This window comes from Heptranchias perlo, chromosome 37, assembly GCF_035084215.1.
Source record: "Heptranchias perlo isolate sHepPer1 chromosome 37, sHepPer1.hap1, whole genome shotgun sequence".
NCBI lineage: Eukaryota > Metazoa > Chordata > Chondrichthyes > Hexanchiformes > Hexanchidae > Heptranchias > Heptranchias perlo.
The window spans coordinates 11,425,299-11,451,848 of NC_090361.1; the positions used below are offsets into that span (position 1 = coordinate 11,425,299).

Here is a 26,550-nt window from a genome sequence, read left to right on the forward strand (position 1 = left end):
GCGATTAGGAAGGCAAATGGAATGTTGTCATTTATTGCAAGGGGAATGGAATATAAAAGTAGAGATGTTTTGCTACAGTTGTACAGGGCACTGGTGAGACCACATCTGGAATATTGTGTGCAGTTTTGGTCTCCTTATTTAAGAAAGGACATAATTGCTTTAGAGGTGGTTCAGAGAAGGTTCACTTGACTGATTCCTGGGATGAGGGGGTTATCTTATGAGCAAAAGTTGGACAAGTTGGGCCTGTATACACTGGAGTTTAGAAGAATGAGAGGTGATCTTATTGAAACATATAAGATCCTGAGGGGACTTGAAGTGGTAGATGCTGAGAGGATGTTTCCCCTTGTGAGAGAGACTAGAACTAGGGGCCACAGTTTAAAAATAAGGGGTCTCCCAATTAAGATGGAGATGAGGAGAAATTTTTTCTCTCAGAGGGTCGTGAGACTGTGGAACTCCCTTCCCCAGAGAGCGGTGGAGGCAGGGTCACTGAATATTTTTAAGGCTGAGTTAGATAGATTCCTGATTAACAAGGGAGTCAAAGGTTATAGTAGGTAGACGGGAAAGTAGGGCTGAGGTCACAATCAGATCAGCCATGATCTTATCAAATGGCAGAGCAGGCTCGAGGGGCAGAATGGCCAACTCCTGCTCTTAATTTGTTTGATCGTATATAGTTCATCCTTGGCGTTATAAGGACAGGACTGCAGTCTTTGTCTATAATATTACAAAATCCACATTCCCAGCTCTGCCAGCCGCTCCTCACTATATCCGCTGGGAGGAGGAGGCATGGCCGAATTTCAGCTGAGCCGTGGATCGGTGGACGGGGAGCTTTGACCTGGGAGATCAGCCAATGGATCAGTAATTCCACCACCAGCTGACCTTGCCAGGAGGAGCGGAGCAATGGATGGGGAGCGAGATTTCTTATTATCTATATTGTCATTATCCCACCAGCTGGGCCCCCATCCGTTATGGCAGATAATCAAGATCCCACTGTCTCTCCGTAACCTCCTCCAGCCCTACAGCCATCCGAGATCTCTGCACTCCCCCAATTCTGGCCTCTTGCGCATCCCTGATTTTCGTCACTCCACCATTGGCGGCCGTGCCTTCAGCTGCCCAGGCCCTAAGCTCTGGAATTCCCTCCCTAAACCTCTCCGCCTCTCTACCTCTCTCTCTTCCTTTAAGACTCTCCTTAAAACCTACCTCTTTGACCAAGCACCTGTCCTAATATATCTTTATGTGGCTCGGTGTCAAATTTTGTTTGATAATCGTTCCTGTGTAGCGCCTCGAGACGTTTTGCTATGTTAATGGCGCTGTATAAATGCAAGTTATGGTTGTTGTAAGAAAGAAAGAACACTTATATAGTGCCTTTCACATTCTAAGGACGTCCAAAAGTGCTTCACAATCAATCAAGAACTTTTCAAATGTAGTCACTGTTGTAATGTGGGAAGCGCGACAGTCAATTTGCGCACAGCAAGATCCCACAACAGCAGTGAGGTAAATGACTAGATAATCTGTTTTAGTGATGCTGGTTGAAGGATAAATATTGGCCAGGACACTGGGGAGAACTCCCCAGCTCTTCTCCTGATCCCCAGCCGTGAGATCTTTCACACCCACCTGAGAGGGCAGACGGGGGCCTCGGTTTAATGTTTCATCCGAAAAACGGCACTTCCGACAGTGCAGCACTCCCTCAGGACTGTGCTGGAGTGTCAGCCTAGATCTTGTGCTCTATTCTTTGGAGTGGGGCTTAAACCTCTGACTCAGAGACGAGAGTGCTACCACGGAGCCACAGCTGTAAAGAAAAAGTTAATATATCTGAAATATTGCATGAGCAGATCATGTGCATAAATTAACATACATCTATCATGGGTTTGTGTAGTTTTAGACAGAATTATTGAAAGTGACTGGAAGCGTTTGCGTCTTAAGTTGCTTTTAAAACCCCCACGCTATAACTCCCTCAGTCCCTCAGCAGGATCGGCAACTCTCCCTGATATTCCGGCTGAGCGGCGCGCTATTTAATCGTACTGTAAACATAATGAAGTGCAGATTAACGAGTCCACTTATCTTCTCAAGTGGCTGCCAAACCTCTGTACAGTTAGATTGGGGCGGTGATGGAACAAGTGGGTCGACACAGCCCCGACCGGCCAGCTACCGGCAAGTTGCTTTCACTGATGTGACAACAGGGGACTCAGGAACTCTAACCCCAGTGGGATAGAACAGAATATCTAATCTTGTGAGTTTCAACTACCTGTTCAATGGGTTTAAGCCATTTGCGTAAAGTTAACAAGTTCAGGCAAATAGTTTTTTTAATAGAATGGTAGAAAGGATACAGCGCGGAAGGAGGCCATTCGGCCCATCGAGTCCGCGCCGGCTCTATGCAAGAGCAATCCAGCTAGTCCCACTCCCTAGCTGGGTTTAGTTAATTAATTCTTGGGATATGGGCGTCACTGGCAAGGCCAAGACATTTATTGCCCATCCTTAGGTGCCCTTGAGAAGGTGGTGGTGAATCGCCTTCTTGAACCGCCGCAGTCCGTGTGGCGAAGGTGCTCCCGCAGTGTTGTTAGATCGAGAGTTCCAGGATTTTGACTCAACGCCGATGAAGGAACGGCGATGTTTGTCCAAGTTGGGACGGTGTGTGACTTGGAGGGGAACTTGGGGGCGACGGTGTTCCCATGCACCTGCTGCCCTTGTCCTTCTAGGTGGTGGAGGTCGTGGGTTTGGGAGGTGCTGTCGAAGAAGCCTTGGTGAGTTGCTGCAGTGCATCCTGTGCATAGTACACACTGCAGCCAAGATACGCTGCCCTTGTTCACCTAGGTGGTGGAGGTCACGCTGGGGGACTCTTTTACCTTTGAATGCGAGTTGCTGGTTCTCTCTGGCCTTACATAAGCTCTTCCATCTAAAACTATTAACACCCCGTTGACAAGCACCCTGGGCCTGCTGTTCTCAACTGAACAGATCTCCACAGCACAATGGGCCAGCTCAACCTGCAGCTTGGGTTTGAGGAACACGGAGGAAATCTGCGAGAGCCTGCTGGATAAATTGGAAGGCACTCCCGCCTTCTGAACCCTACCAAAATTCTGCGGTTGTTTTTCCTTTGAGCGATTGCCAGAGGCTTCTACTTTGAATGAGATCTCCTAACCCTACTTTAACTAGAACTCCAATTAGCTGCCAATAAAAGCACGTGAGTGTCTCTTTCGGAAATACGCACCTCCGCGGTTTTCGCACAGCCTTGGGGCTGAAGTCCTTGCATGGCATTCCTAGATTTACTTCCTGATTTCTTCCTTCGATCCAGTGATCTATTTGATCAGACCTCCAACAGCTAGTGCGGAACAAGAGCGGAGGGTGTACAAGCCCCATCAGAGCGCAGCACCATTACACAATATGGGCAAGGGTGAGGGGGAGTAAGGTTGTGCGAGCTCTTGTTAAAAGTTCTCCCGGGCGCTCAGCGGCATCTCAATCTTGCCATATTGGGAAGGCGAAAGCAAATCGGCTCGAAAGTTCAAAGTTACCTGATGGCTCACTGGGTGAAAACGTCATGAGCTGCTCACAGCAGAAGGCATTGGGTTCAATCCCTGGTCTGTGCAGAGTTACGTACATAGAATTACACAGAATTTACAACATGGAAACAGGCCATTCGGCCCAACTGCTCAATGCTGTTGTTTATGCTCCAAACGAGCCTTCTCCCACTCTATTTACTTCATCTCCACCATATCCTCTATTCATTTCTCCCTCATGTGTTTATCTAGCTTCCCCTTAAAGGCGTCTATGCTATTCGCTTCAATCATTCCTTGTGGTGGTGAATTCCCCATTCTCATCTCTGTCTGAGTAAAGACGTTTCTCTTGAATTCCCTAATGGATTTATTAGTGACTATTTTATTTTAATGGAGTTCCCCACAAGTGGAAACATTTTTTCTTTGTGTACCCTATCAAACCACTTCATAATTTTAAAGACCTCTATCAGGTCACCTCTCAGTCTTTTTTCTAGAGTAAAGAGCCTCAGCCTATTCAGTCTTTCCTGCTAGTTGTACCCTCTCAGTTCTGGTATCATCCTTGTAAATCTTTTTTTGCACTTTCTCCAATGGCTCATCTCAGCTAGGGAACCGATTAGCCTTAGCACCCTAGGTCTTGCGAGGGGGAAGAATCAGTCAGGGATCCTGCTCCTGAATGTGGGAAAGTGCTGGTGACATCCTCTATTGTTAAATAGACACTCACTGCCGAGTCTCACAATGGCAATATGGAAGTGCCTGGTTTCTCTGCAACCCTAACACCGGTTTTGGAGAGTTTCACCTCTCTTTCTCCCTCTCCCTCCCTCTCTCTCTCCCTCGCTTTCTCGCCCTCTCTCTCTCTCACCCCCTCTCCCTCTCTCTCCCTTTCCCTCTCCCTTTTCCTCCCTCTTCCTCTCCCTTTCCCTCTCCCTCTCTCTCTCTCGTTCCCTCCCTCTCCCAATTCCTATCTCCCTCCCTCTCCCTCACACTCTCACTCTCTTTCTCCATCAGTCTCTCACTCTCACGCTTTCCCTCTCTCACTCTCACTCCCCCTTTCAGTCCCTCTCTCTTACTCACTCTCGCTGTGGTTTACCCTAACATGGCGACAACCTTGACAAATAAAGGACAGCGAGTCTTTCTAATTTTCCTGCAGTGGGAACATTTATTTCTTAGCAGAACTTTTCAGACACTCAGAGAATAGAAAAATAAATCTTAGTGCTGGGTAAGTGAGTGTTGGAGGTGAGTATTTACCCAACACAGCACTAACCCTGGCGTTAAAGATCTGTTGAATAGAATTAGACAGAGGCCTAGAGGTCGGATCCTGCAGGAAATGGTCAAGTGTTTGCCAAATGGTTCGTACAGATTGATTACATCAGAGATCAGAAAGTACAATAAAACAGAAGGAATCCCCTTTTCTCTCTTCACTTGAGTGAAATATTATGTAAAATAAGGCAGCATTGGTTTTTCACAAATGAAGTTCATATTTCTGTTACATGAAAAGTCATTCCATCCTCCAGAAGTGAACATCGCTGCACAATCCTCGTTTCCCATATCATTGGGTTCACCCGAAAGCCAAAATCTAAATAACACACAATTGGAATAGAGTATCAGCCATTGTTTCATATGATGTTGAGTGTACCTCCCTCGCCCCTCCCTATTTCTGTAACCTCTTCCAGCCCTACAACCCTCCTAGATCTCTGCACTCCTCCAATTCTGGCCTCTGGCGCATCCCTGATTTTCATCGCTCCACCATTGGCGGCCGTGCCTTCGGCTGCCCAGGCCCCAAGCTCTGGAATTCCCTCCCTAAACCTCTCTGCCTCTTTTCCTCCCTCTCCTTTACGATGCTCCTTAAAGCCTACCTCTTTGACCAAGCTTTTGGTCACCTGTCCCACTGTCTTCTTATGTGGCTCGGTGTCAATTTTTGTCTGATAACGCTCTTGTGATGTGCCTTTGGACGTTTTACTGCATTAAAGGCGCTACATAAATCCAAGTTGTTGTTGTACATGGTCTGCACACAGCATGTACTCTAAACTATCGCTTAATGTTTAATAATATCATAATATTCCAACAATGTTATTTTTTAGAACTATATAGCGGAGGAAAAAGGTGGGACTGAAGGAGGGAAGGGGTTCACAGCACTGAGGTCCTGAGAAATGTTTGGTTCGAGGGGGAGACAGTGCGATGAGTCTAGATCCAATGAGTCTTGATCTCAGTGAGGAGGACGAGTGTATTGGAATTAAGGAGAAACGAAAGAGAAAGTTTGCAGGAGCAATGAGCACATCTTGTAAGAATATTGGAAATAGGGAAAAATTGACATAATTTTCTCAATGCTACTAACTGTCATGCTCTGCAGGCTGTGCTGCGTATTTTGCTGAGACCTCGGCTGATTTTGCTGAATTGTAAACTGTCAACCTTTGACTCGTGGCTGACCCTTGTTACTCTTACGGTGAGGCAAGGCAGCTATGTGGTAAAAGAGGAACAATGGCTGACAAAGTGGAACAATAACCCAAAAATAGCGATAAGACCAGGAGAAAGCTAGATGAGTGCGGTCAATAAACTGGCCAGTCTTGAAAAACAACCTTGCAAAGGGTCTTGTGCTTAGATGAGTAATGTCAAAACAAGCTGACCATCTTGAATTCTTTGAAAAGCAACTTTGTTAATCTGTAAGGGTCTTATGGGTAACAACCCCATATATTAGGGGTTACGGGGAGCGGGCAGGAAATTGGACATGAATTTAGATTTGAGGTTAGGATCAGATCCGCCATGATCTTATTGAATGGCGGAGCAGGCTCGAGGGGCCGATTGGCCTACTCCTGCTCCTATTTCTTATGTTCTTATGTTCTTATATGGTGTGAGGGTCCTGCCGGGGTGGGGGTGGGGCATAATAACTCGGGGCAGTGGATCCAGAGAAGGACACGTAGCTGTCAGAAAATTACCCAGCTGTCAGAAAACTGGAAACGATCAGGCCGCCAACTTAATTATGAACTCTGCCCAGAGATCAAACGGGGAAATATTGTTTTAATCTCTGTATTGTTACTGTCTTACAATATTGGGTACTTTTACATGTTTGATTTGACTATTAATAAATGAGATGTTGATTACTACTTGTTGTGAGGACCTAGTCTATTTCAAGCAGCATCAATAAAATAAATGCAATAAAGTTTATACTGGTGAGGGATATGAGGAAGGGAATGCCAATCAGTTGATGAGTTTTTGCTTATTTCCTGTCCAAGGAATGTGAGAGAGGAGTAGAAGATTGTCTCCAGATAGGCAACAGCATTCAAGTCTTGGGTAGGCTTGGATTTTGTCGAGGAGACAAAATTGCTTGGCGCAAAAGTGAAAACTGAGACAACTTAAGAAGTGGAGTGGATGTGGGCATTCCATTTGAGATCAGAGGAGATAGTGAGAGCAAGAATGCCAATGAATGGAAAAGACTTAGGGGCAGAGCCATTGAAGGTTAGGAATGTTGGTTGAACTTGTAAAAGACATGAAGGTGTTACTGTCCCATCAAAAAGCATGAAGGAGACCAGCATGTAGTGAATCAGCCATTGCACTATGAGAGGACTGGTGTGTGTGCACTGAGGGCTTATATCTAGAAAGGAGCTTCGGAATGTAGAGTGGAATCATCAACAAAATAGTGAGGATGAGTTGGAGCAGGTCACTGATTTAAGGGAAAAACAGTAAGAGAGAGAAAGAGAAAGAAGGGCATGAGAAGTCCTGGAAACCCCGAATTGATGGTGAAAGAGTCAGAAGCTCGCCCATCAACTACACCACAAATAGATCAATTTAAGAGGAAACCAGATAACCGTGGAGAAAGCTTTTATGGAAATTAAAATGCCAGCTTATTTAGGAAAAAAGTGTTGGGGGAAGGTGTAAGATTTTGTGCTTAAGTCTCTAGAGCAGGACTTGAACCCACGACCTTCTGACTCAGAGGCAAGAGTGCTACTGACTGAACTACAGCTGACACTTAAGCAATAGAGCTTAACACCCAGAATCATATTGTGGACTATTCAAACCTGTTTCTCCCATGTCTGATCTTCCTCACTTGTTCCTTTCTGAGAATAACAATTTACAGGAAAATGGCTGCCAAAGTCTTCATTAACCTAGACATGGTCTGGCTTTCAAAGGAGTTTCTCTTTGATGATACTTGAAGCTGAGCTGCCGAAGGACAAGATCATATTCATGTTCCTATTCAATATGCAGCACCACAGGGATTGGGTGGAATGAGTAATCGGAGAGAGAACTTACTTAACTGTGGACGAATAATTGGTGCCGTCCACCCAGCGCCAGTTGCCTTCAGTGGCCAAGTCTCTGACTCCAATCCAATGTGGTGAATTAATCTGTTCTTTTAGGAATGTCTGTGAAGTAAATTAAAAGAAAAACATAACTGTGTGAGACAATAACCTGATAAATAGCAGCCAACCCTTCAGAATAGGACGATCCTGCCTGATTAACTGTTTTAACCCATGGTCAAAGTGAAAAGGGAGGTTTCCATAAGCAAGCCTGCTCTGCTGAGGATTGACAAGTGGAACCTTCTGCCAGGGCACTGTGCCTTCCTGTTCACTCTGTTATAAACACTACAATGTCAGACTGTAGTATTCGGGCACAAACTGATAGTTAGATTTATTTACAAGTGGGTTAATTACACAGAAGCAGAATCACATGTCAAGAAATTATGCATCTCCACAAGTCCTTCTCCAGAGTAGCAAAAGTAAATGTTGGTCCCCTAGAGGCTGACAGAGGAGAAATTATAATGGGGAATCAGGAAATGGCAGATGCGTTAAACAAATATTTTGTATCTGTCTTCACAGTAGAAGACGCAAAAAGCATACCAGAAATAGTGGGGAACCACGGGGCTAATGAGAGTGAGGAACTTAAAGTAATTATTATCAGTAGAGAAAAAGTACTTGAGAAACTAATGTGACTAAAAGCCGATAAAGCCCCTGGACCTGATGGCCTACATCTGAGGGCTCTAAAGAGGTGGCTGCAGAGATAGTGGATGCATTTGTTATGATCTTCCAAAATTCCCTAGATTCTAGAACGGTCCCAGCAGACTGGAAGGTAGCAAATGTAACCATACTATTCAAGAAAGGATGGAGAGAGAAAACAGGGAACTACAGGCCAGTTAGCCTGACATCAGTCATCAGAAAAATGCTGGAATCCATTATTAAGGAAGTGGTAACCGGGCACTTAGAAAGTCATAATCTGATCAGGCAGAGTCAACATGGTTTTAAGGAAGGGAAATCGTGTTTGACAAATTTATTAGAGCTCTTTGAGGATGTAACTAGCAGGGGAACCTGCGGAGGCAGTATATTTGGATTTTCAAAAGGCATTTGCTAAGGTGTCACATGAAAGGTTGTTACGCAAGATAAGGGCTCATGGGATTGGGGTAACATATTAGCATGGATAGAGGATTGGTTAACGGTCAGAAAACAGAAAGTAGGGATAAATGGGTCATTTTCAGGTTGGCAGGCTGTATCTAGTGGGGTACCGCAAGGATCAGTGCTGGGGCCTCAGCTATTTACAATCTATATTAATGACTTGGATAAAGGGACCGAGTGTAGTGTATCCAAGTTTGCTGACGATACAAAGCTAGGTGGGAAAGTAAGCTGTGAGGAGGACACAAAGAATCTGCAAAGGGATATAGTCAGGTTAAGCGAGTGGGCAAGAAGGTGGCAGATGGAGTATAATGTGGGGAAATGTGAGGTTATTCACTTTGGTAGGAAGAATAGAAAAACAGAATATTTTATAAATGGTGAGAATCTATTAAATGTTAGAATCCAGAGAGGCTTGGGTGTCCTGGTACATGAAACACGAAAAGTTAAAATGCAGGTACAGCAAGCAATTAGGAAGGCAAATGACATGTTGGCCTTTATTGCAAGGGGGTTGGAGTATAAGAGTAAGGAAGACTTACTACAATTGTACAGGGCTTTGGTGAGTCCTCACCTGGTGTACTGAGTTCAGTTTTGGTCTCCTTATCTAAGGAAGGATATACTTGCCTTAGAGGTGGTGCAACAAAGGTTCACTAGATTAATTCCTGGGATGAGAGGTTTGTCCTGTGAGGAGAGATTGAGTAGAATGGGCCTATACTTTCTGGAGTTTAGAAGAATGAGAGGGGATCTCAGTGAAACAAATAAGATTCTGAGGCAGCTTGACAGGGTAGATACTGAGAGGTTTTTTCCCCTGACTGGAGAGTCTAGAACTAGAGGGCATAGTTGCAGGATAAGGAGTCAGCCATTTAAGACTGAGATGAGGAGGCATTTCTTCACTCAGAGGGTTGTGAATCTTTGGAATTCTCTACCCCAGAGGGCTGTGGATGCTGACGTTGGGTATATTCAAGGCTGAGATAGATAAATTTTTGGACTCTAGGGGAATCATGGGATATGGGGATTGAGCAGGAAAGTGGAGTTGAGGTTGAAGATCAGCCATGATCTGATTGAATGGCGGAGCAGGCTCGAGGGGCCCTATGGCCTACTCCTGCTCCTATTTCTTATGTTCCACATCCAGTTTCATCTGCAAATCAAAATCCCCTCCCTGCATCTTGTACACATGTGGGTACTGGCCTCCATTTTGAAGCTTAGCAATATCTACAATAACAACTTGCATTTATATAGGGTCTTTAACGTAGTAAAACGTCCCAAGGTGTGTCACAGGAGTGTAATCAGACAAAATTTGACACCGAGCCACATAAGGGGATATTAGGACAGGTGAGAGATAAGTTTTAAGGAGCGTCTTAAAGGAGGAGAGAGAGGTAGAGAGGCGGAGAGGGAGAAAAATAAGAAGGAAAGACTACAATAGAGGAACTTGTAAGGGAGTAATGTTGGGGAGGGGTTGGGTTGCAATGACTCAGGCTTGGTGCTGGGGCACCAAGTGTTTCTAATTGGCTCAGTGCAGAGGGCTGAAGCTGATACTAAACTTGGGGAAGTAGTCGAGTTTGAGGAAATATGAAATATTTTTAACATCTTCCAGTTCTGACGAAAGGTCTTTGACCTGAAACGTTAACTCTGTTTCTTTCTCCACAGATGCTGTCTGACCTGCATTTTCTGTTTTTATTTCAGATTTCAAGCATCCGCACTATTTTGCTTTTGAGGAAACAGACAGTAGTCCACAATAAAAATAGGCAGATAAAATCGGTAACTGGGCGCAACAGTGGCAGATGAATTCTAAAACAGGCAACTGGAAGATACTGTAGGCCGGAAAAAATATGTAGGCCGCGTATGTACTCTGTACAAAGTGCAGAGTTGCGTTAAGGTAAAGTTGAAAGAGATCTGGAAGACTCTGCTTCATCAGTCTCAAATATCTTCCCTACTTCAGTCCGACAAGTCTGATTCTTCACCCCCTCCTCCAGAACCTACAAATCGAGAGGTAGGCCAAGAGAGTACCCGTAACTGGGTAACGAGGTCACGAATGGGGGTAATTTTAACCAAGGGTTGGGTTGGGGACGGGTGGGAGGTAAAAATAACTGATTTTTGAAGTGGGACCGCAACCCGGCTCCAACGTGCCCACTTCCTGGTTTAACCCAGGCACGTTTGGATGTGCGCGCATCCGAAATCCGGAAGTCCCGTCCCCACTTAATGATGGTGGGCGGATCGTTAAAGGGGCAGTGTTCCTTGCGGTAGTTGAGGCACTGAATTTTTTGTGGGTAATTTCAACCTGATCCGCCTGGCAAGAAACTGACGCAATCACCTCAGCCGCCAGGTTTACACACCGTCCGATTTCTGTTGACTTCGACGGCCGATCTGATCGTGCCAGTTCCCGCCGAGCGGGTGAGGTTACAATTACCCCCATTACTTCCACAGGTCAAGGTCTCCGCTTCCAGTTCCAGCTGCAAATCAAAGTTCCCTGCCTGCATCTTGTACACGTGTGGGTACTGGCCTCCATTTTGTAGCTTAGTAGCAACCACAACAATAACTTGCATTTATATAGCGCCTTTAACGTAGTAAAACGTCCCAAGGTGCGTCATAGGAGCGTAATCAGACAATATTTGACACCGAGCCACATAAGGAGATATTAGGACAGGCGAGAGGTAGATTTTAAGGAGCGTCTTAAAGGAGGAGAGAAAGGTAGAGAGGCAGGGAGGGAACTCCAGAGCAGGAAAATGTAGCTGTAATTTGTTTGAAATGCTATTAACCTTAATATCTATGATCATTACTGAAAAAAAGATACAATACAAAACAATTTCCCGTCAAGAGGCATGTTCAGCCTTTATGACAGCATAGTATTTAATTCTTTTGAATGCACCAAGGATAAAAAAAATGTTGTCACTAAAGCTTAAAATCTAAAAATAAGGAAAGAATTCAATGGAGGAACTTGCGAGAGAGTGGTGTTGGGGAGGGGATGGGTTGCAATGACTCAGGATTGGAGCTGAGGCACCAAGTGTTTCTAATTGATGTCAACAAGGCTCAGTGCAGAGGGCTGAAACTGACACTAAACTTGGGGAAGTAGTCGGGTTTAAGGAAATGGTCAGTAGACCACAAAAAAAGGCAGATAAAATCTGTAAATGGACACAACAGTGGTAGATGAATTCTAAAACAGGCAATTGAAAGGTACTGTCGACTGGAAGGAATATGTACTCTGTAAAAAGTGCAGAGTTGTGTAAAGGTGAAGATGAAAGAGATCTGGAAGAGTCTGCTTCCTCAAACTCAAATATCTTCCCTAGTTCAGTGCGTCAAGTCTGATTCTTCACCCCCTCCTCCAGAACCGACAAATCGAGAAGTCGGCCAAGAGAGTAGGGTACAAATGAGATCACCAACAGCTTCAGCTGAACAGTCACACGACAGATGCAACACAGATATAAGAAACTGTAAGGAAAGCTCTAAGAAGTTCTCCTTACTTTCTTTGTCCAACAAAATCAAAAGATCTTTAACAACAAGGACCCAGCTGAAAGGAACAAGCTACCCTTACAATCCCTTTTTTATCAGCCTATTGGGCACAGGATCGCGTTATGGGGTGGTCCCCTCATTAGCATTACATTTGGCTCTTTAATGATTAGATTAAAGCCTTAGACGTGCGAGAAAATGTGATAACTATAATCTGACAGACTCATCCTATAAGCAGAAGAGATTTACTAGAATGGTACCAAGGGATGAGGGACTTCAGTTATGTTGGGAGTCGGGAGAAGCTGGGGTTGCTGTCCTTAGAACAGAGAAGGTTAAGCGGAGATTTGATAGAGGTGTTCAAAATCATGAACGGTTTTGATAGAGTAAATCATAGAATCATAGAATGGTTATGACATAGAAGGAGGCCACTCAGACCATCGAGCCTGCACTGATAAGGAGAAACTGTTTCCAGTGGTAGAAGGGTCGGTAACCAGAGGACACAGATTTAAGGTGATCGGCAAAAGAGCCAGAAGCGACATGAGGAAACTTTTTTTATGCGGCGAGTTGTTATGATCTGGAATGCGCTGCCTGAAAGGGCGGTGGACGCAGATTCAATAGTAACTCTCAAAAGGGAATTAGGTAAATACTTGAAGGGAAAAAATTTATAGGGCTATGGGGAAAGAGCTGGGGAATAGAACTAATTGGATAGCTCTTTCAAAGAGCCGGCACAGGCATGATGGGCCGAATGGCCTCCTCCTATGCGGTACCTACTATGTTACTATGACTCACTCCAGGATATCTATTATTTACAGGTCACTGTCTAATTTATGGAGGGTGGTTTATTTAGATTCTATTTTGTCAGTGGCAATGTTATAGCCCGTGAATCGTGATGTACAGTGACCATCACGCTGAGGGATTAATGGGGGTGACATCATTACCGAGAGTATCTAAATATTAAACTATGGGAGAGTAGGAATAGACTGGATGTTGGGCGGTTCTTCTTTTCCCAGAGAGCAGTGATCCTCTGGAATGTGTTGCCGGCTGGTGTGGTGGGTGCTGACTCTCTGCCTTCAAGAGGGAGCTGGACTGATTCCTGACTGGGGCAGAGATCACATCATCTAGACGGTAAGTGCCTTTATAGATAACATGTGGTCCACGTGGTCTCCTGGACTGGTTTCGATCACCTGAGGGGGTCGGAGAGGAATTTTCCAGAGTATTTTTTTTCCTTATTGGCCCTGGGTTTTTTTTCTCCGTTTTTTTGCCTCTCCCGGGAGATTACACGACTGTGGGGGGTGAGGGGTTTGGGGTGGGGGGAGGAGGGAGGGGAAGTGTCTAATCAGGATGCTCTGGCCATCATGGCGTGGGGCAGGATTGATGGACCAGCAGGACTTTTCCAGCCTGCCAATTTCCTATGTTCGAATGTTATAAGATGCACTTTATCGCACGTGCAAATTTCCTTATCACATTTTTATTAAAAGAGGGAAAGAAAGCCAGTTATTTCCTGTTGGTTTCTTCTGACTTTAGCATGACCTTGCATCCTTAAAGGGACACACCAGGCTATATGCAGCAGATCAATATATTGTGTGTTACATGGTGCAACAATCCTTATAAAACAGTGAGTCCTCCAAGAAAGAAATAAATTTATAATTTAAATTACCTACAAATAAAGTAAGCTAGCCGAATTTCCATTTATACTTATGGGTGTATTTTTTAAAAAAAAATTCTGATTATTGGCTACAAATGTAAAATAAAATATTTTTGCAAATAATAAATAAAAACTCTGCGATGGCGAACCGGCAGGCAACATAGAATGGTTTTGTTCCCTCAATCTACTTGTGTGGGTATGGTGGGGAGAAGGGAGGGGAAGGGGAGGGGACAAGAAGAACAGCGGAGAGGGCTACTTCATGGAACCACTATTACATTTATATAGTGCCTTTCACGACCTCAGGACGCCCCAAAGCGTTTTACAACCAATGAAGTACTTTTTGAAGAGTCGTCACTGTGGTAATATAGGAATCTATCACGAGCAACGCCACAGGCGATCCAATAGTGTTGATAAATTGTCTGCAATTTCTGAGAAACATTCTAAATTATACCCAGGAAACTCTTACCTGCTCCTCAACGCTGTTAATGACGACAAGGGTGGACATTTTTGCTGAGCAGATTTCCTGGGCTGATGACCAATCTATTTTGTTTGTTGAAAAATAGTAACATTTCTGATTGAATGTTCTCCAATTGCAGAAGCACTGGGGATGAGGCTGACCTGTAGAGACAGCAATTGGTCTCCATTTGTTCTCATACATAACTGAGAGAAAACAGCCAAAGTAACTCTTTGTGACAGTTCCACCTACAAATGTTAAATCTAGGTAGTACTGTAATATAATATGGAGGATAAACACTGAGTATGTAAGGAATAGGAACATTAGAAAAAGTGCTGGAATTAAATATTGATTGGTCAAGTAATTGATAGAGGAATTGATAGAGGAACGCCAGATAATGAGGTACATAGACAATGTCAAACTCCTGCAACCTCCACTGGAGCTCAGAGCTAAATAACAACAACTTATATTTATATAGTGCCTTTAATGTAAAACGTCCCAAGGTCCTTCACAGGAGCATTATCAGACTGTATTTGACACAAAGCCACATAAGGAGATATTTGGACAAGTGACCAAAAGCTTGGTTTTAAGGAACGTCTTAGGACCATAGGAACATTGAGTCCCTCGCGCCTGTTCCGCCATTCAGTGTGATCACGGCTGATCTGTATCCTAACTCCATCCACCCGCCTTGGCTCCATATCCCTTAATATCCTTGGCTAGCAAAAATCTATCGATCTCAGATTTAGAATGATTAATTGAGCTAGCATCTACTGCTTTTTATAGGAGGGAGTTCCACACTTCTACCACCCTCTGTGTGAAAAAGTGTTTCCTAACTTCTCCCCTGAATGGCCTGGCTCTGATTTTAAGGTTATGTCCCCTTGTCCTAGACTCCTCCACCAGCAGAAAAAGTTTCTCTCTACCTACCCTATCAATCCCTTTCAAAAGCCTAAAAACTTCAATCAAATCATCCCTTAACCTTTTACATTCCAGGGAATACAAGCCTAGTTTATGAAATCTCTCCTCATGATCTAACCTTTGGAGCCCTGGTAACATCCTAGTGAATCTGTGCTGCACTCCTTCCAAGGCCAATATATCCTTTCTAAGGTGGGCTGCCCAGAACTCTACATAGTACTCCAGGGCTTTGTATAGCTGTAGCAAAACTTCCTCCCCTTTATATTTTAGCCCTCTAGTTATAAAGGCTAACATTCCATTAGCCTTTTTGATTATTTTTTTTTAACTGACTACTACATTTTAGTGATCTGTGCATGGACCCCGAGATCTCGTTGGATCTCCACTGTTCCTAGCTTTTAAAAGATACTCGCATCTATCCTTTTTTTAGTCCAAAATGAATGACCTCACACTTACCTGCGTTGAAATCCATCTGCCACAGTTTTGCCCACTCACTTAATCCATCAGTGACTCTTTGCAGTTTTATGCTCCTGTCTACATTACTTGTTATGCCACCAATCTTTGTATCATTGGCAAACTTGGATATATGGCTCTCTATTGTGTTATCTAAGTCATTAATGAAATAGTGAATAGTTGAGGCCCCAGCACAGATCCTTGTGGGACACCACTAATCACTTTCTTCCAATCCGAGTACATACCCATTATCCCGACTCGCTGTCTTCTACTGCCTAAACAGTCTCCTAACCAGGTCAACAATTTGTCTTAAATTCCATGAACTTTAATTTTAGCTAACAGTCTTTTATGTGGAACCTTAATGAATGCCTTCTGGAAGTCCATACAAACTACATCCATTGACATTCCCCTGTCTACTACTTTAGTTACTTCTTCAAAAAATTCAATTAGGTTCGTTAGACATGAACTACCCTTTACAAGTCCATGTTGGCTTTTTCTAATCAGCTCAAATTTTTCGAAATGCTCAGTCACTCTTTCCTTAAAGAATCTGTCTTAAAGGAGCTGCTTAAAGAACCCTTGTGTGTGGTTCTGGGATGTCTGAAAGCCGAGGAGATTACATGGGAATGAAACTGCCTTATGGGCTGGTAGGGTTGGGTTGCTGGCCTATGGCACCAGGCTGATGAATTAATAAACCCAACCCATAATTTAACATTATTTGTTCTGATTCTTTTCCCTGAGCTAAAAGCACGTGAATTGCTATCACCTTTTTGATTTTGAATGATGCATTCACACCAACCTTACAAAGACAAACAATAGAGTCATAGAAAGGTTAGAGCACGGAAGGAGGCCATTCGGCCTATCGAGTCTGCGACGGCTCTATGCAAGAACAACTTAAAAAAAAACTGACCCAAATCATAGAATCATAGAAAGTTACGGCACAGAAGGAGGCCATTCGGCCCATCATGTCCGTGCTGGCTGAAAAAGAGCCATCCAGCTTAAACCCACTTTCCAGCATTTGGTCCGTAGCCCTGTAGGTTACGGCACTTCAAGTGCATTTCCAAATACTTTTTAAATGAGTTGAGGGTTTCTCCCTCTGCCACCCTTTCAGGCAGTGAGTTCCAGACCCCCACCACCCTGTGGGTGAAAAAATTTCTCCTCAGCTCCCCTCTAATTCTTCTACCAATTACTTTAAATCTATGCCCCCTGGTCACTGACCCCTCTTCTTATGGAAGTAGGTCCTCCCTATCCACACTATCTAGTCCCCTCATAATTTTATATACCTCAATTAAATCACCCCTCAGCCTCCTTTGTTCCAGTGAAAATAACCCCAGCCCATCCAATCTTTCCTCATAGCTAAAATTCTGCAGTCCTGGCAACATCCTCGTAAATCTCCTCTGTACCCTCTATAGTGCAATCATGTCTTTCCTGTAATGTGGTGACCAGTTCTGTCCTCAGTACTCAAGCTGTGCCCTAACTAGTGTTTTATACAGTTCTAGCATAACCTCCCTGCTCTTATATTCTATGCCTTGGCTAATAAAGAAAAGTATCCTGTATGCCTTTTTAACCACCTTATTTACCTGACCTGCTACCTTCAGGGATCTGTGGACATGCACTCCAAGGTCCCTTTGTTCCTCTACACCTCTCAGTATCCTCCCATTTATAGTGTATTCCGTTGCCTTGTTTGCCCTCCCCAAATGCATTACCTCGCACTTCTCCGGATTGAATTCCATTTGCTACTTTTCTGCCCACCTGACCAGTCCATTGATATTTTCCTACAGCCTACAGCTTTCCTCCTCACTATCAACCACACGGCCAATTTGTGTATCATCTGCAAACTCATTAATCGTGCCCCTTACATTTAGGTCTAAATCATTAATATATACCACAAAAGGCAAGGGAACTCGTACTGAACCCTGTGGAACTCCACTGGAAACAGCCTTCCAGCCTCAAAATCCACAAATGTTATTATAAAGTAACGTCCAGCTGCACAAAGGCCTGGAATATCAGCCAGTATCCAAGGCTGATGCTTCGAGGTAACTGAATAAGTTGAGTTCCTTTTTATTGCGTTACGGATATCTGCCAGGCAGTGAATTTGAAGAACTGCAGGCAGCGTGGCCGACCGACCGATTTTCACAGCGTTTGCAGTGTCAGGTCGCGCTGTTGCTATGGAGGCGGGAGAAGCTGAAGTCCGAATGAGCATAAACATTATAGGGAGGAATTTAACTTGGGAATTAAAATCCAAACGGTGCCCGTACCACTCGCTTCCCGGCTCACGAACATTTTAACTCCGCTGTTTTCTTGGGCGGCTGAGCTTCCCGCCTCATGTTAATCGGGGTCCTACCACTTAGAGAGGACCCCAGAGCTATTTTAACTGCCTACTGAGCAGAGTGCGAATGCCTGCTCAGTAAACTCTCGATGATGTCCAGTGGAGACCCTGTAAGGTAAATATAAAACCTATCTTTGTGAGGCACAGAGGAGCAGGAGGGCCCCACAGAGAAAGTTTGGGCTGATGCCAGGCCTGGCTTCCCCCCTTCCCAGCCGTGAAATCTTCCCGAACCACCTCCACCTTCGCCACTTTACCTGACTGCCCTGCCGGGCGGCCTCCAGGCTGCCCAGACTTCATAGGCCCAAAACTGTCCAGCTGCCTCCAGATGCCGGTTTTGGACAGGCAGCTGACTGGCGGGATGTTAATGGGGATATTAAAATGGACCGGGCCTTCCCCTGCAGTGGGCGGCCCATGCACTCCGCCAGCTTCCTGCCTGGGAGCTAAAATTCCCCCTCGTGAGTGTGTGGAAAATGACAACACTCATTCAATTGAGTGAGTGACATTCCCACTGTGCCCTCCAGGTCTGCTCATGGGCCCATAACTGAGAGATAGAAAGAGGTGAGACTCGATAAGGGCGAGATTGAAAAGGACAGAGTTAAGATCTGTTGCAGAAGAGCGGGTTAAAGAAAGAAGAGGAAGGAATGGGTTTGGTGTGACTGATTTGAGATAAGTAGTGAAACTTTCAGTCATACTAAAAGAATATCGATGGAGAGACAGTTTTAAGTCTGAAAAATTGGAGGCACTTTCAGTTCTAATTCTATCAAACACTTACTTTTGTTCAATTGTGAAAGCATAGTCACAAGATTGGTGTGTGAACTTCTCATTTCCTCGGACATCCTTGTAACTGAAAGGGAGAGCACACTTTAGATCTTGTAGTCTGAGGTTATTATTTACCTTCTTTGCAGATTTATCTTGACTCTATCTCAACATCAGTTGTCACATAAAATATATCTCATTGAAACATATAAGATCTACAGGGTAGATGCTAAGAGGATGTTTCCCCTGGCTGGAGAGTCTAGAACTAGGGGACAAAGTCTCAGGATAAGGGGTCGGCCATTTAGGACTGAGATGAGGAGGAATTTCTTCTTTCAGAGGGTTGTGACCTTTGGAATTCTCTACCCCAGAGGGCTGTGGATGCTCAGTCGTTGAGTGTATTCACACTGAGATCGATAGATTTTTGGACTCTAAGGGAATCAAAGGATATGGGGAGTGGGCAGGAAAGTGGAGTTGAGGTCAAAGATCTTATTGAATGGCGGAGCAGGCTCGAGGGACCATATGGCCTACTCCTGCTCCTATTTCTTATGTTCTTATATCAGAACTCAATAAGGAATTCAAGAGAAACTCAATAAGGAATTCAGGAGAAACTTATTAACCCAGAGAGTGGTCAGAATGTGGATCTTGCTACCACATGGATTGGTTGAGGCAAATAGCATAGATGCAATTAAGGAGAATCTAGATAAGTACATGAGGGAGAAATGAATAGAAAATTATGCTGATAGGGTGAGATGAAATAGAGTGGGAGGAGGCTTGTGTGGAGCTTAAACACCAGCATAGACCAGTGGGGCCGAATGGCCTGTTGTTGTGCTGTAAATTCTATGTAATTCTATATAGAAGACAAGAAAATCCAAAACAAGAAATGGCCGCTCAGTGCATCAGGCCAGCTTTCTAGACGGAGCCATGTTTGGAGGGAACTTGGATTGAAAATAGGGACTAGAACATTATAGCCGCTATTTTCTGATCATAGCTCCCTTCAACCACAGCTCCCCTCTGGGAGTGTGGGATTTGCCCCATGTGGTCCTTGACTTCTTTACTGGATTTAAGGGTGGAGATATCATGTAGATTGATCGAGGGCCAGAGGGTTGAGGTATTCTTGGATCCAGTGAAACTACAGTGTTGGGGTTGCTGGATGGATCTAGTGGGGGTAGGTGTGCAAATACTCGATCATTGCAAGTGGGGGAATTAAGTCACTGCAGGTAGAGAGTACAAGTGCTGACAGTAGTCTCCAGACCATCATGGGTATGGAGAGGTGCAGGACTGCATGTTTGGACAGTGCTTACTCTTTGTGTTGCTACAGAGTACGGGAGAAGGTCAGGAAGCTGAATCTCCAAACATAATTAAAAAATCACACAAAACCGGGTTTGACAGATCTAAGGTGTGGCTCAGTGGGCAGCACTCTCGCCTCTGAGTCAGAAGGTTGTGGGTTCAAGTCCCACTCCAGAGACTTGAGCACAAAATCTAGGTTGACGCTCCAGCGCAGTGCTGAGGGAGTGCTGCACTGTTGGAGGTGCTGTCTTTCGAATGAGACATTAAGCTGAGGCCCCGTTTGCTCTCTCAGGTGGACGTAGAAGATCCCATGGCACTATTTCGAAGAAGAGCAGGGGAGTTCTCCCTAGTTATTTATCCCTCAACCAACATCACTAAAGCTTTCTTTCTTCTATCCTAATTAATTGCTATCCCAGAATTAATAATCATCACTGCAGAATTCACAGTAACAATGTTCACAGTTTAGAAGTTAAATATCTCAGAACTTACTCAGTGTAACTCCAAGGATGAGAAGTATCAAAGACAGCAGGATGGAGAGACCCAGGAGGAGGTAGACAATCAGAGCTGCAGGTTTTCCTTGATCTGCATGTTTTGCAAAGTGTGAATGAAAATCAGCACTGAAATATTACAGGGGCACCATCACATGAAAAGTGTGAGTCGCTCTCATCATGACACACAGGCAATGTGATGGTCCATCATGTGTTTTGTAAACCAAAGCTTACCATTCTTTCAAGGGAATGATGGCCCAGTGAGATCATCCGGGAATAGAATCATAGACTGATATAGCACAGAAGGAGGCCATTTGGCCCATCGTGCCTGTTCCAGCTCTTTGAAAGAGCTGCCCAATTAGTCCCACTCCCCTGCTCTTTCCCCGTAGCCCTACAAATTTCTCCTTTTTAAGTACATATCCCACTTTCCTTTTGAAAGTTACTATTGAATCTGGTTCCACTACCCTTTCAGGCAGTGCATTCGCGATCACAACAACTCGCTGTGTAAAAGAAATTCTCTTCATCTCCCCCCTGGATTTTTTGCCACTTATCTTAAATCTGTGTCCTCTGGTTACCGACCCTCCTGCCAGTGAAAACAGTTTCTCCTTATTTACTCTATCAAAACCCCTCATAATTCTGAACACCTTTATCAAATCTCCCCTTAACCTTCTCTGCTCTAAGGAGAACAATCCCAGCTTCTCTACTCTCTCCACGGGTCCTTCATCCCTGAAACCGTCCTAGTAAATCCCCTCTGCATCCTATCCAAGGCCTTGACGTCCTTTCTAAAGTGCGGTGCCCAGAATCGGCCACAATACTGCAGCTGGGGCCTAATCGGTGAGCCATGCCGTCCAGGAAATTCCCAAACTGGATTTTATAGATTATACTCAGATGATTGGAGCAGGTTGGGCTTCTAAAGTTGGCCCCAACAACCCTGGGCTAAGGAAGCATAAATTAACCAGTAACCCATCCCCTCCCCCGCCCGCCCCCGTGGTAACATACCCTGCGGACAACCACTGTCAAAGTTCAGGCATGAATATTGGACACATGGGTGGGAGTGATGAGTGCCCATGTTACCACACACGTTCAATCAGTTAACTTCCAGAGAAAGGAGAGGAAAAACAAAGAAGATGATTCCCCTCCCCCTTAACGAGCAGGATAAATGCACCTCATGGCGTGGTACTATATCAAATCTAGTGCTAAAGTATAAGAGCGTGCAAGAACTTAGAGACAGGTTTAATAACGTTAACCGACATAATCAGGAAAGAGGAAGATTACGAGTGAAGATTTATCCGGAGAAGGAATCGACGTCCTGCCGAGAAAAACGGAACTAATAGCTCCCGGGATTTCACATCAGCAAAACCCGAGGAATGTCTGATAAAACTTGAACAATCCAAGTTTCCTGAACAGTGAGGGGTTTCTGTACGAAACATTGCAAGCTGCGATCGCTGTTATTTCACTGACAGTTTTTGAAATGAGAATCATTTTGCCTTATCATTACCATTTAATATTTGGGATTGTTCTCCTGAGAGCAGAGAAGGTTAAGGGAATATTTAATAGAAAAGTTCAAAATTATCAGGGGTTTTGATAGGGTAGAGAGGGAGAAACTGTTTCCACTGGCAGGAGGGTCGATAACCAGAAGGCACGGATCTAATTGGCAGAAGATCCAAAGGGGAGATGAGGAGAAAGTTTTTTTTACGCAGCTATGATCTGGAATGCACTGTCTGAAAGGGTGGTGGAAGCAGATTCAATAGAACCTTTCAAAAAGGGAATTGGATATACACATGAAAAGGGAACATTTGCAGAGATATGGGAAAAGAGCAGAGGGGTGGGACTAACTGGATAGCTCTTTCAAAGAGCCAGCATTGGCACGATGGACCAAGTAGTCACCATCAGTGCTGCATGACTCTATTATTCTATTATTTTCTATAATTCATTGAGATCCCCCCTTAACGTCATTCCAGATCAGGGTGTCCATACATCACCTCTTGAGCTAGATGTGGCTATTCTGTGATTAAAATGTGTCTCTTTGCACCTACCCATACATCCAACGTCAATGTGAGAGATGCAGGTTAGCCACGGTAATACAGGTAGACATCTTGGCTAAATAATACATTTTGAACTAATCAGAATACCCACTAATTATCCGACATGATCAGCTTTTAAGCCATAAACCAGATCTGCAAAACCAGAGGTGCGACAACTACAAACAACACTGCTGCTTCTGCCCGAAGCACAAATGGGCAGTGCCCAACCAGTCTCCCTAACAGAAAGGAAGCCATATCCTGGTATGGAGGCACCGCTTGGCATTTAACCCAGTGTGACTGAGAGGGAATGAGGGACAGAGGGAAACCTGGAGGGCATAGGCGAGAAAGACAATGAGAGAGATGGGAGGAATGAAGGAGAAAGAGATGGGGGTGATGAGGGATGGATTGGGAATGAGAATGAAGGAATAAGGGAGAAGAGGCAAAAAGAGAGAAGGAATGAGGCAGAGAACGATGTGAAGGAATGGAAGAGAAACGTGGAAAGAGAAAGGAAAGAAGAGGCAATGAGAGAGGAGGGATGAAGAAGGAAGATGAGAGATAGGGCTGGGGATAGAAAAGGCTGATAAGAAAAGGAAGAGAGAGAGTCAAGAAGAGAGATGGAAAAAGGAGGAAGAGCATGAAGAATGAAAGGAAGTGCAAGAAGCAGAGAGTGTGGGAATGAGTGGGAGGGAATGAAAGGCCAATGGGGGAATTACAGAGGGAGAATGAGACGAGGAGAGGAAATGAGACAGGGAAGGAGGGGCACAAGATAGTGAGAGAGGGAGGGAAGGGCATTAGAAAGTACAATTCAAGTTTCAATAAAATAGTTGGAAACAAAGCATCGCAAAAGTCATAATGCTTTCAAAATGTCTTAAGCGGTATACATTGAGAACATCAATGAATACACTAGGACATTATATAATCATAGGTTATATACTACTACACCATATATACTGGTGCATTATATACTAGTATACTATATACTAGTACATTATACACTAGTACACTGTATATACTGGTACATTATATACTAGTACACTATATACGGGTTCATTATACACAAGTACACAATATATAATTGTACGTTATATACTAGTACACCATATACGAGTACATTATACATGAGTGCACTATATATACTGGTACGTTATATACGTTATTTATGGATACATTACGAACATATGAATTTGGAGCAGGAGTAGGGCCATTCGGCCCCTCGAGCCTGCTCTGCCATTTGATAAGATCATGGCGAATCTGATTGTGACCTCAACCCTACTTTCCCGTCTACCTACTATAACCTTTGACTCCCTCTATCTAACTCAGCCTTAAAAATATTCAATGACCCTGCCTCCACTGCTCTCTGGGGAAGGGAGTTCCACAGACTCACGACCCTCTGAGAGAAAAAATTTCTCCTCATCTCCGTCTTAAATGGGAGACGCCTTATTTTTAAACTGTGGCCCCTAGTTCTAGTCTCTCGCACAAGGAGAAACATCCTCTCGGCATCTATCCCTTCAAGTACCCTCAGGATCTTATATGTTTCAATAAGATCACTTCTCATTTGTCTAAATTCCAGTGTATACAGGCACCAACTTGTCCAACCTTTCCTCATAAGATAACCCCCTCATCCCAGGAATCAGTCGAGTGAACCTTCTCTGAACTGCCTCCAAAGCAATTATGTCCTTTCTTAAATGAGACCAAAACTGCACACAGTATTCTAGATGTGGTCTCACCAGTGCCCTGTACAACTGAAGCAAAACATCTCTACTTTTATATTCCATTCCCCTTGCAATAAATGACAACATTCTATTTGCCTTCCTAATCACTTGCTGTACCTGCATACTAACTTCTTGTGATTCATGTACTAGGACACTATATATACTGGTACGTTATATACCAGCACACTATATATATTGGTATATTATACACTAGTATATTATGGAACTGATTTGGAAAGCTTCACTCTTGGCACAGAACCACATTGGATGTATGTGTGAGCTGCCGATTAGTCACATAACGCTATAGGGCTCATGCTCGTTTCACCACACAAGATCAGCCCTTATAGGCTCCTCGTGGCTCTTTGTCACAAGGTATTTTTCTGGGTCTTTGAAAGCTTGACCTTGTCTGTTCAAGACGCTAAACCTTAAGTTGCTCCAATCTTTACATCTCCCGTTTTTGGCTCAAACCTTTTCCAGCCACCCAACAACTTTACTTCAGCGGTCAAAGTCTTTCTCACCATGTTAGAATCATAGAAAGGTTACAGCATGGTAGGAGGCTATTCGGCCCATCGAGTCCACGCCGTCTCTATGCAAGAGCGATCCAGCTAGTCCCACTCCCCCGCCCTGCAATTTCCCCGTAGCCCTGCAATTTTTTTCCTTTCAAGTACTTATCCAGTTCCCTTTTGAAGGCCGTGATTGAATCTGCCTCCACCATCCCCTCGGGCAGTGCATTCCAGATCCTAAACACTCGCTGTGTCAATAAGTTTTTCCTCATGTCACCTTTAGTTATTTTGCCAATCGCCTTAAATCTATGTCCTCTGGTTCTTGATCCTTCCGCCAATGGAAACAGTTTCTCTCAATCTACTCTGTCTAGACCCTTCATGATTTTGAATACCTCTATCAAATCTCCTCGCAACCATCTCTGTTCCAAGGAGAACAACCCCAGCTTCTCCAGTCTATCCATGTAACTAAAGTCCCTCGTCCCTAGAATCATTCTAGTAAATGTTAGTAACATCACTGGTTAAATATTGGATTTCCAGTTCATTTTGTTTACATGCAGCCAAGGGCAATGAGTAGAATTTTCTGACTGTTATCGATCAGAAAATGGCCCTTTCCCTGTTGTTAACTGATCTGAAGGTTTACATTCAGGTGTGAATTTTAGCCCCTGACTTCGAGCCGAGTAAACTGCACAGTACAGTGACTAAAGAAAGAAAGGAAGAGAAAGAAAGGACTTGCACTCCTCCTCTAGAGACCTCAGGGTCCTCCACACTATTGGGATCCTTACCCCTTAACACCTGTACTGTCTTTTCTCGCCCCCCCCCCCATTCAGTTCTACTGTGAGCAACACCATAGGAGGTTAGTTAGCGTTAATAAAAACTCTCCGAGCTCCTGTTCATTTCATGAAGTAACCGATGTGCTTTTCTTGATTTGTTACAGAGAATATTTCACCTAAAAACAACAGAACTTGCATTTATATACAGTGCCCTTTCACGACCTCAGGAGATCCCGAAACGCTTTACAGCTAATGAAGTACTTTTATAGAATCATAGAATGGTCCAGCACAGAAGGAGGCCAATCGGTCCATCGTGCCTTTAGTAGAGCTATCCAACTAGTCCCACTCCCCTGCTCTTTCCCCATGGCCCTGAAAATTCTTCCCTTTCAAGTATTTATCCAATTCCCTTTTGAAAGTTACTATTGAATCTGCTTCCGCCGCCCTTTCAGGGATTGCATTCCAGATCACAACAACTCGCTGCGTGAAAAATGTTTTCCTCATCTGCCCCCTGGTTCTTTGCCAATTACCTTAAATCTTTAGTCCGCTGCTATAATGTAGGAAATGGTAATAATGTACCTGGCTTCCCAGCTTTCCTTTTTCCTTTCTCTATTCCTCCATCATGCTGTCGGTTATCCAAGTTTATATAAATGTCAGTGCACTCCATGATATCTGCTAATTGAAGTTCCCTTGTCCAACATCAAGCCTGAGAGTAAAATATAGAGCTTTTTTTTTTTGTCATGCACTCCCTCAAACCCTGTGACTCTATCGTTTTCACTATGGGCACAGAGGTTTACCACAAACGTATCTGGTTATTCTTGTAACTGCGAGGAAGGAAGCTCTCTGCCTTTCTACAGTGACTAAGCGCGTAGTACATATATCAATCACTCCGAGCCCAAGATATTTCACCATGTTGTGACATACTGGC

General features: G+C 44.2%; 1 protein-coding gene across 4 annotated transcripts; it reads right to left on the reverse strand.

Moving 5' to 3' along the window:
• Positions 1–1,635: 1,635 nt before the first annotated feature.
• On the reverse strand, positions 1,636–26,460 carry LOC137304304 (hepatic lectin-like). Of its 4 annotated transcripts, none has more exons than XM_067972849.1 (6): positions 26,202–26,460; positions 20,618–20,710; positions 18,858–18,929; positions 14,410–14,561; positions 7,728–7,837; positions 1,636–1,786 (listed from the first exon to the last, which is right to left on the reverse strand). In XM_067972849.1, the coding sequence occupies exons 1-6, from the start codon at positions 26,287–26,289 to the stop codon at positions 1,723–1,725; spliced, it is 579 nt and encodes a 192-aa protein (XP_067828950.1). In that variant the 5' UTR covers positions 26,290–26,460; the 3' UTR covers positions 1,636–1,722. The 4 variants fall into 4 exon arrangements, with proteins under 4 accessions (XP_067828950.1, XP_067828949.1, XP_067828951.1 ...); XM_067972848.1 differs by lacking the exon at positions 1,636–1,786 and adding an exon at positions 4,615–5,058 and having other exon boundaries at positions 26,202–26,450; XM_067972850.1 differs by lacking the exons at positions 1,636–1,786; positions 20,618–20,710 and adding an exon at positions 4,615–5,058 and having other exon boundaries at positions 26,202–26,451.
• Between the last annotated feature and the right edge of the window lie 90 nt (positions 26,461–26,550).

What these genes read in the sequence shown, in the direction of transcription:
- LOC137304304 (XM_067972848.1), bottom strand. Translation starts at nt 26,289, where the DNA reads ATGGAGTGCACTGACATTTATATAAACTTGGATAACCGACAGCATGAT. An exon ending in AAGGAAAGCTGGGAAGCCAG is followed by an intron (nt 20,711 to 26,201) that starts GTACATTATTAC and finishes CAAAACATGCAG; the next exon opens with ATCAAGGAAAACCTGCAGCT. An exon ending in TTAACAGCGTTGAGGAGCAG is followed by an intron (nt 7,838 to 14,409) that starts GTAAGAGTTTCC and finishes TTTACTTCACAG; the next exon opens with ACATTCCTAAAAGAACAGAT.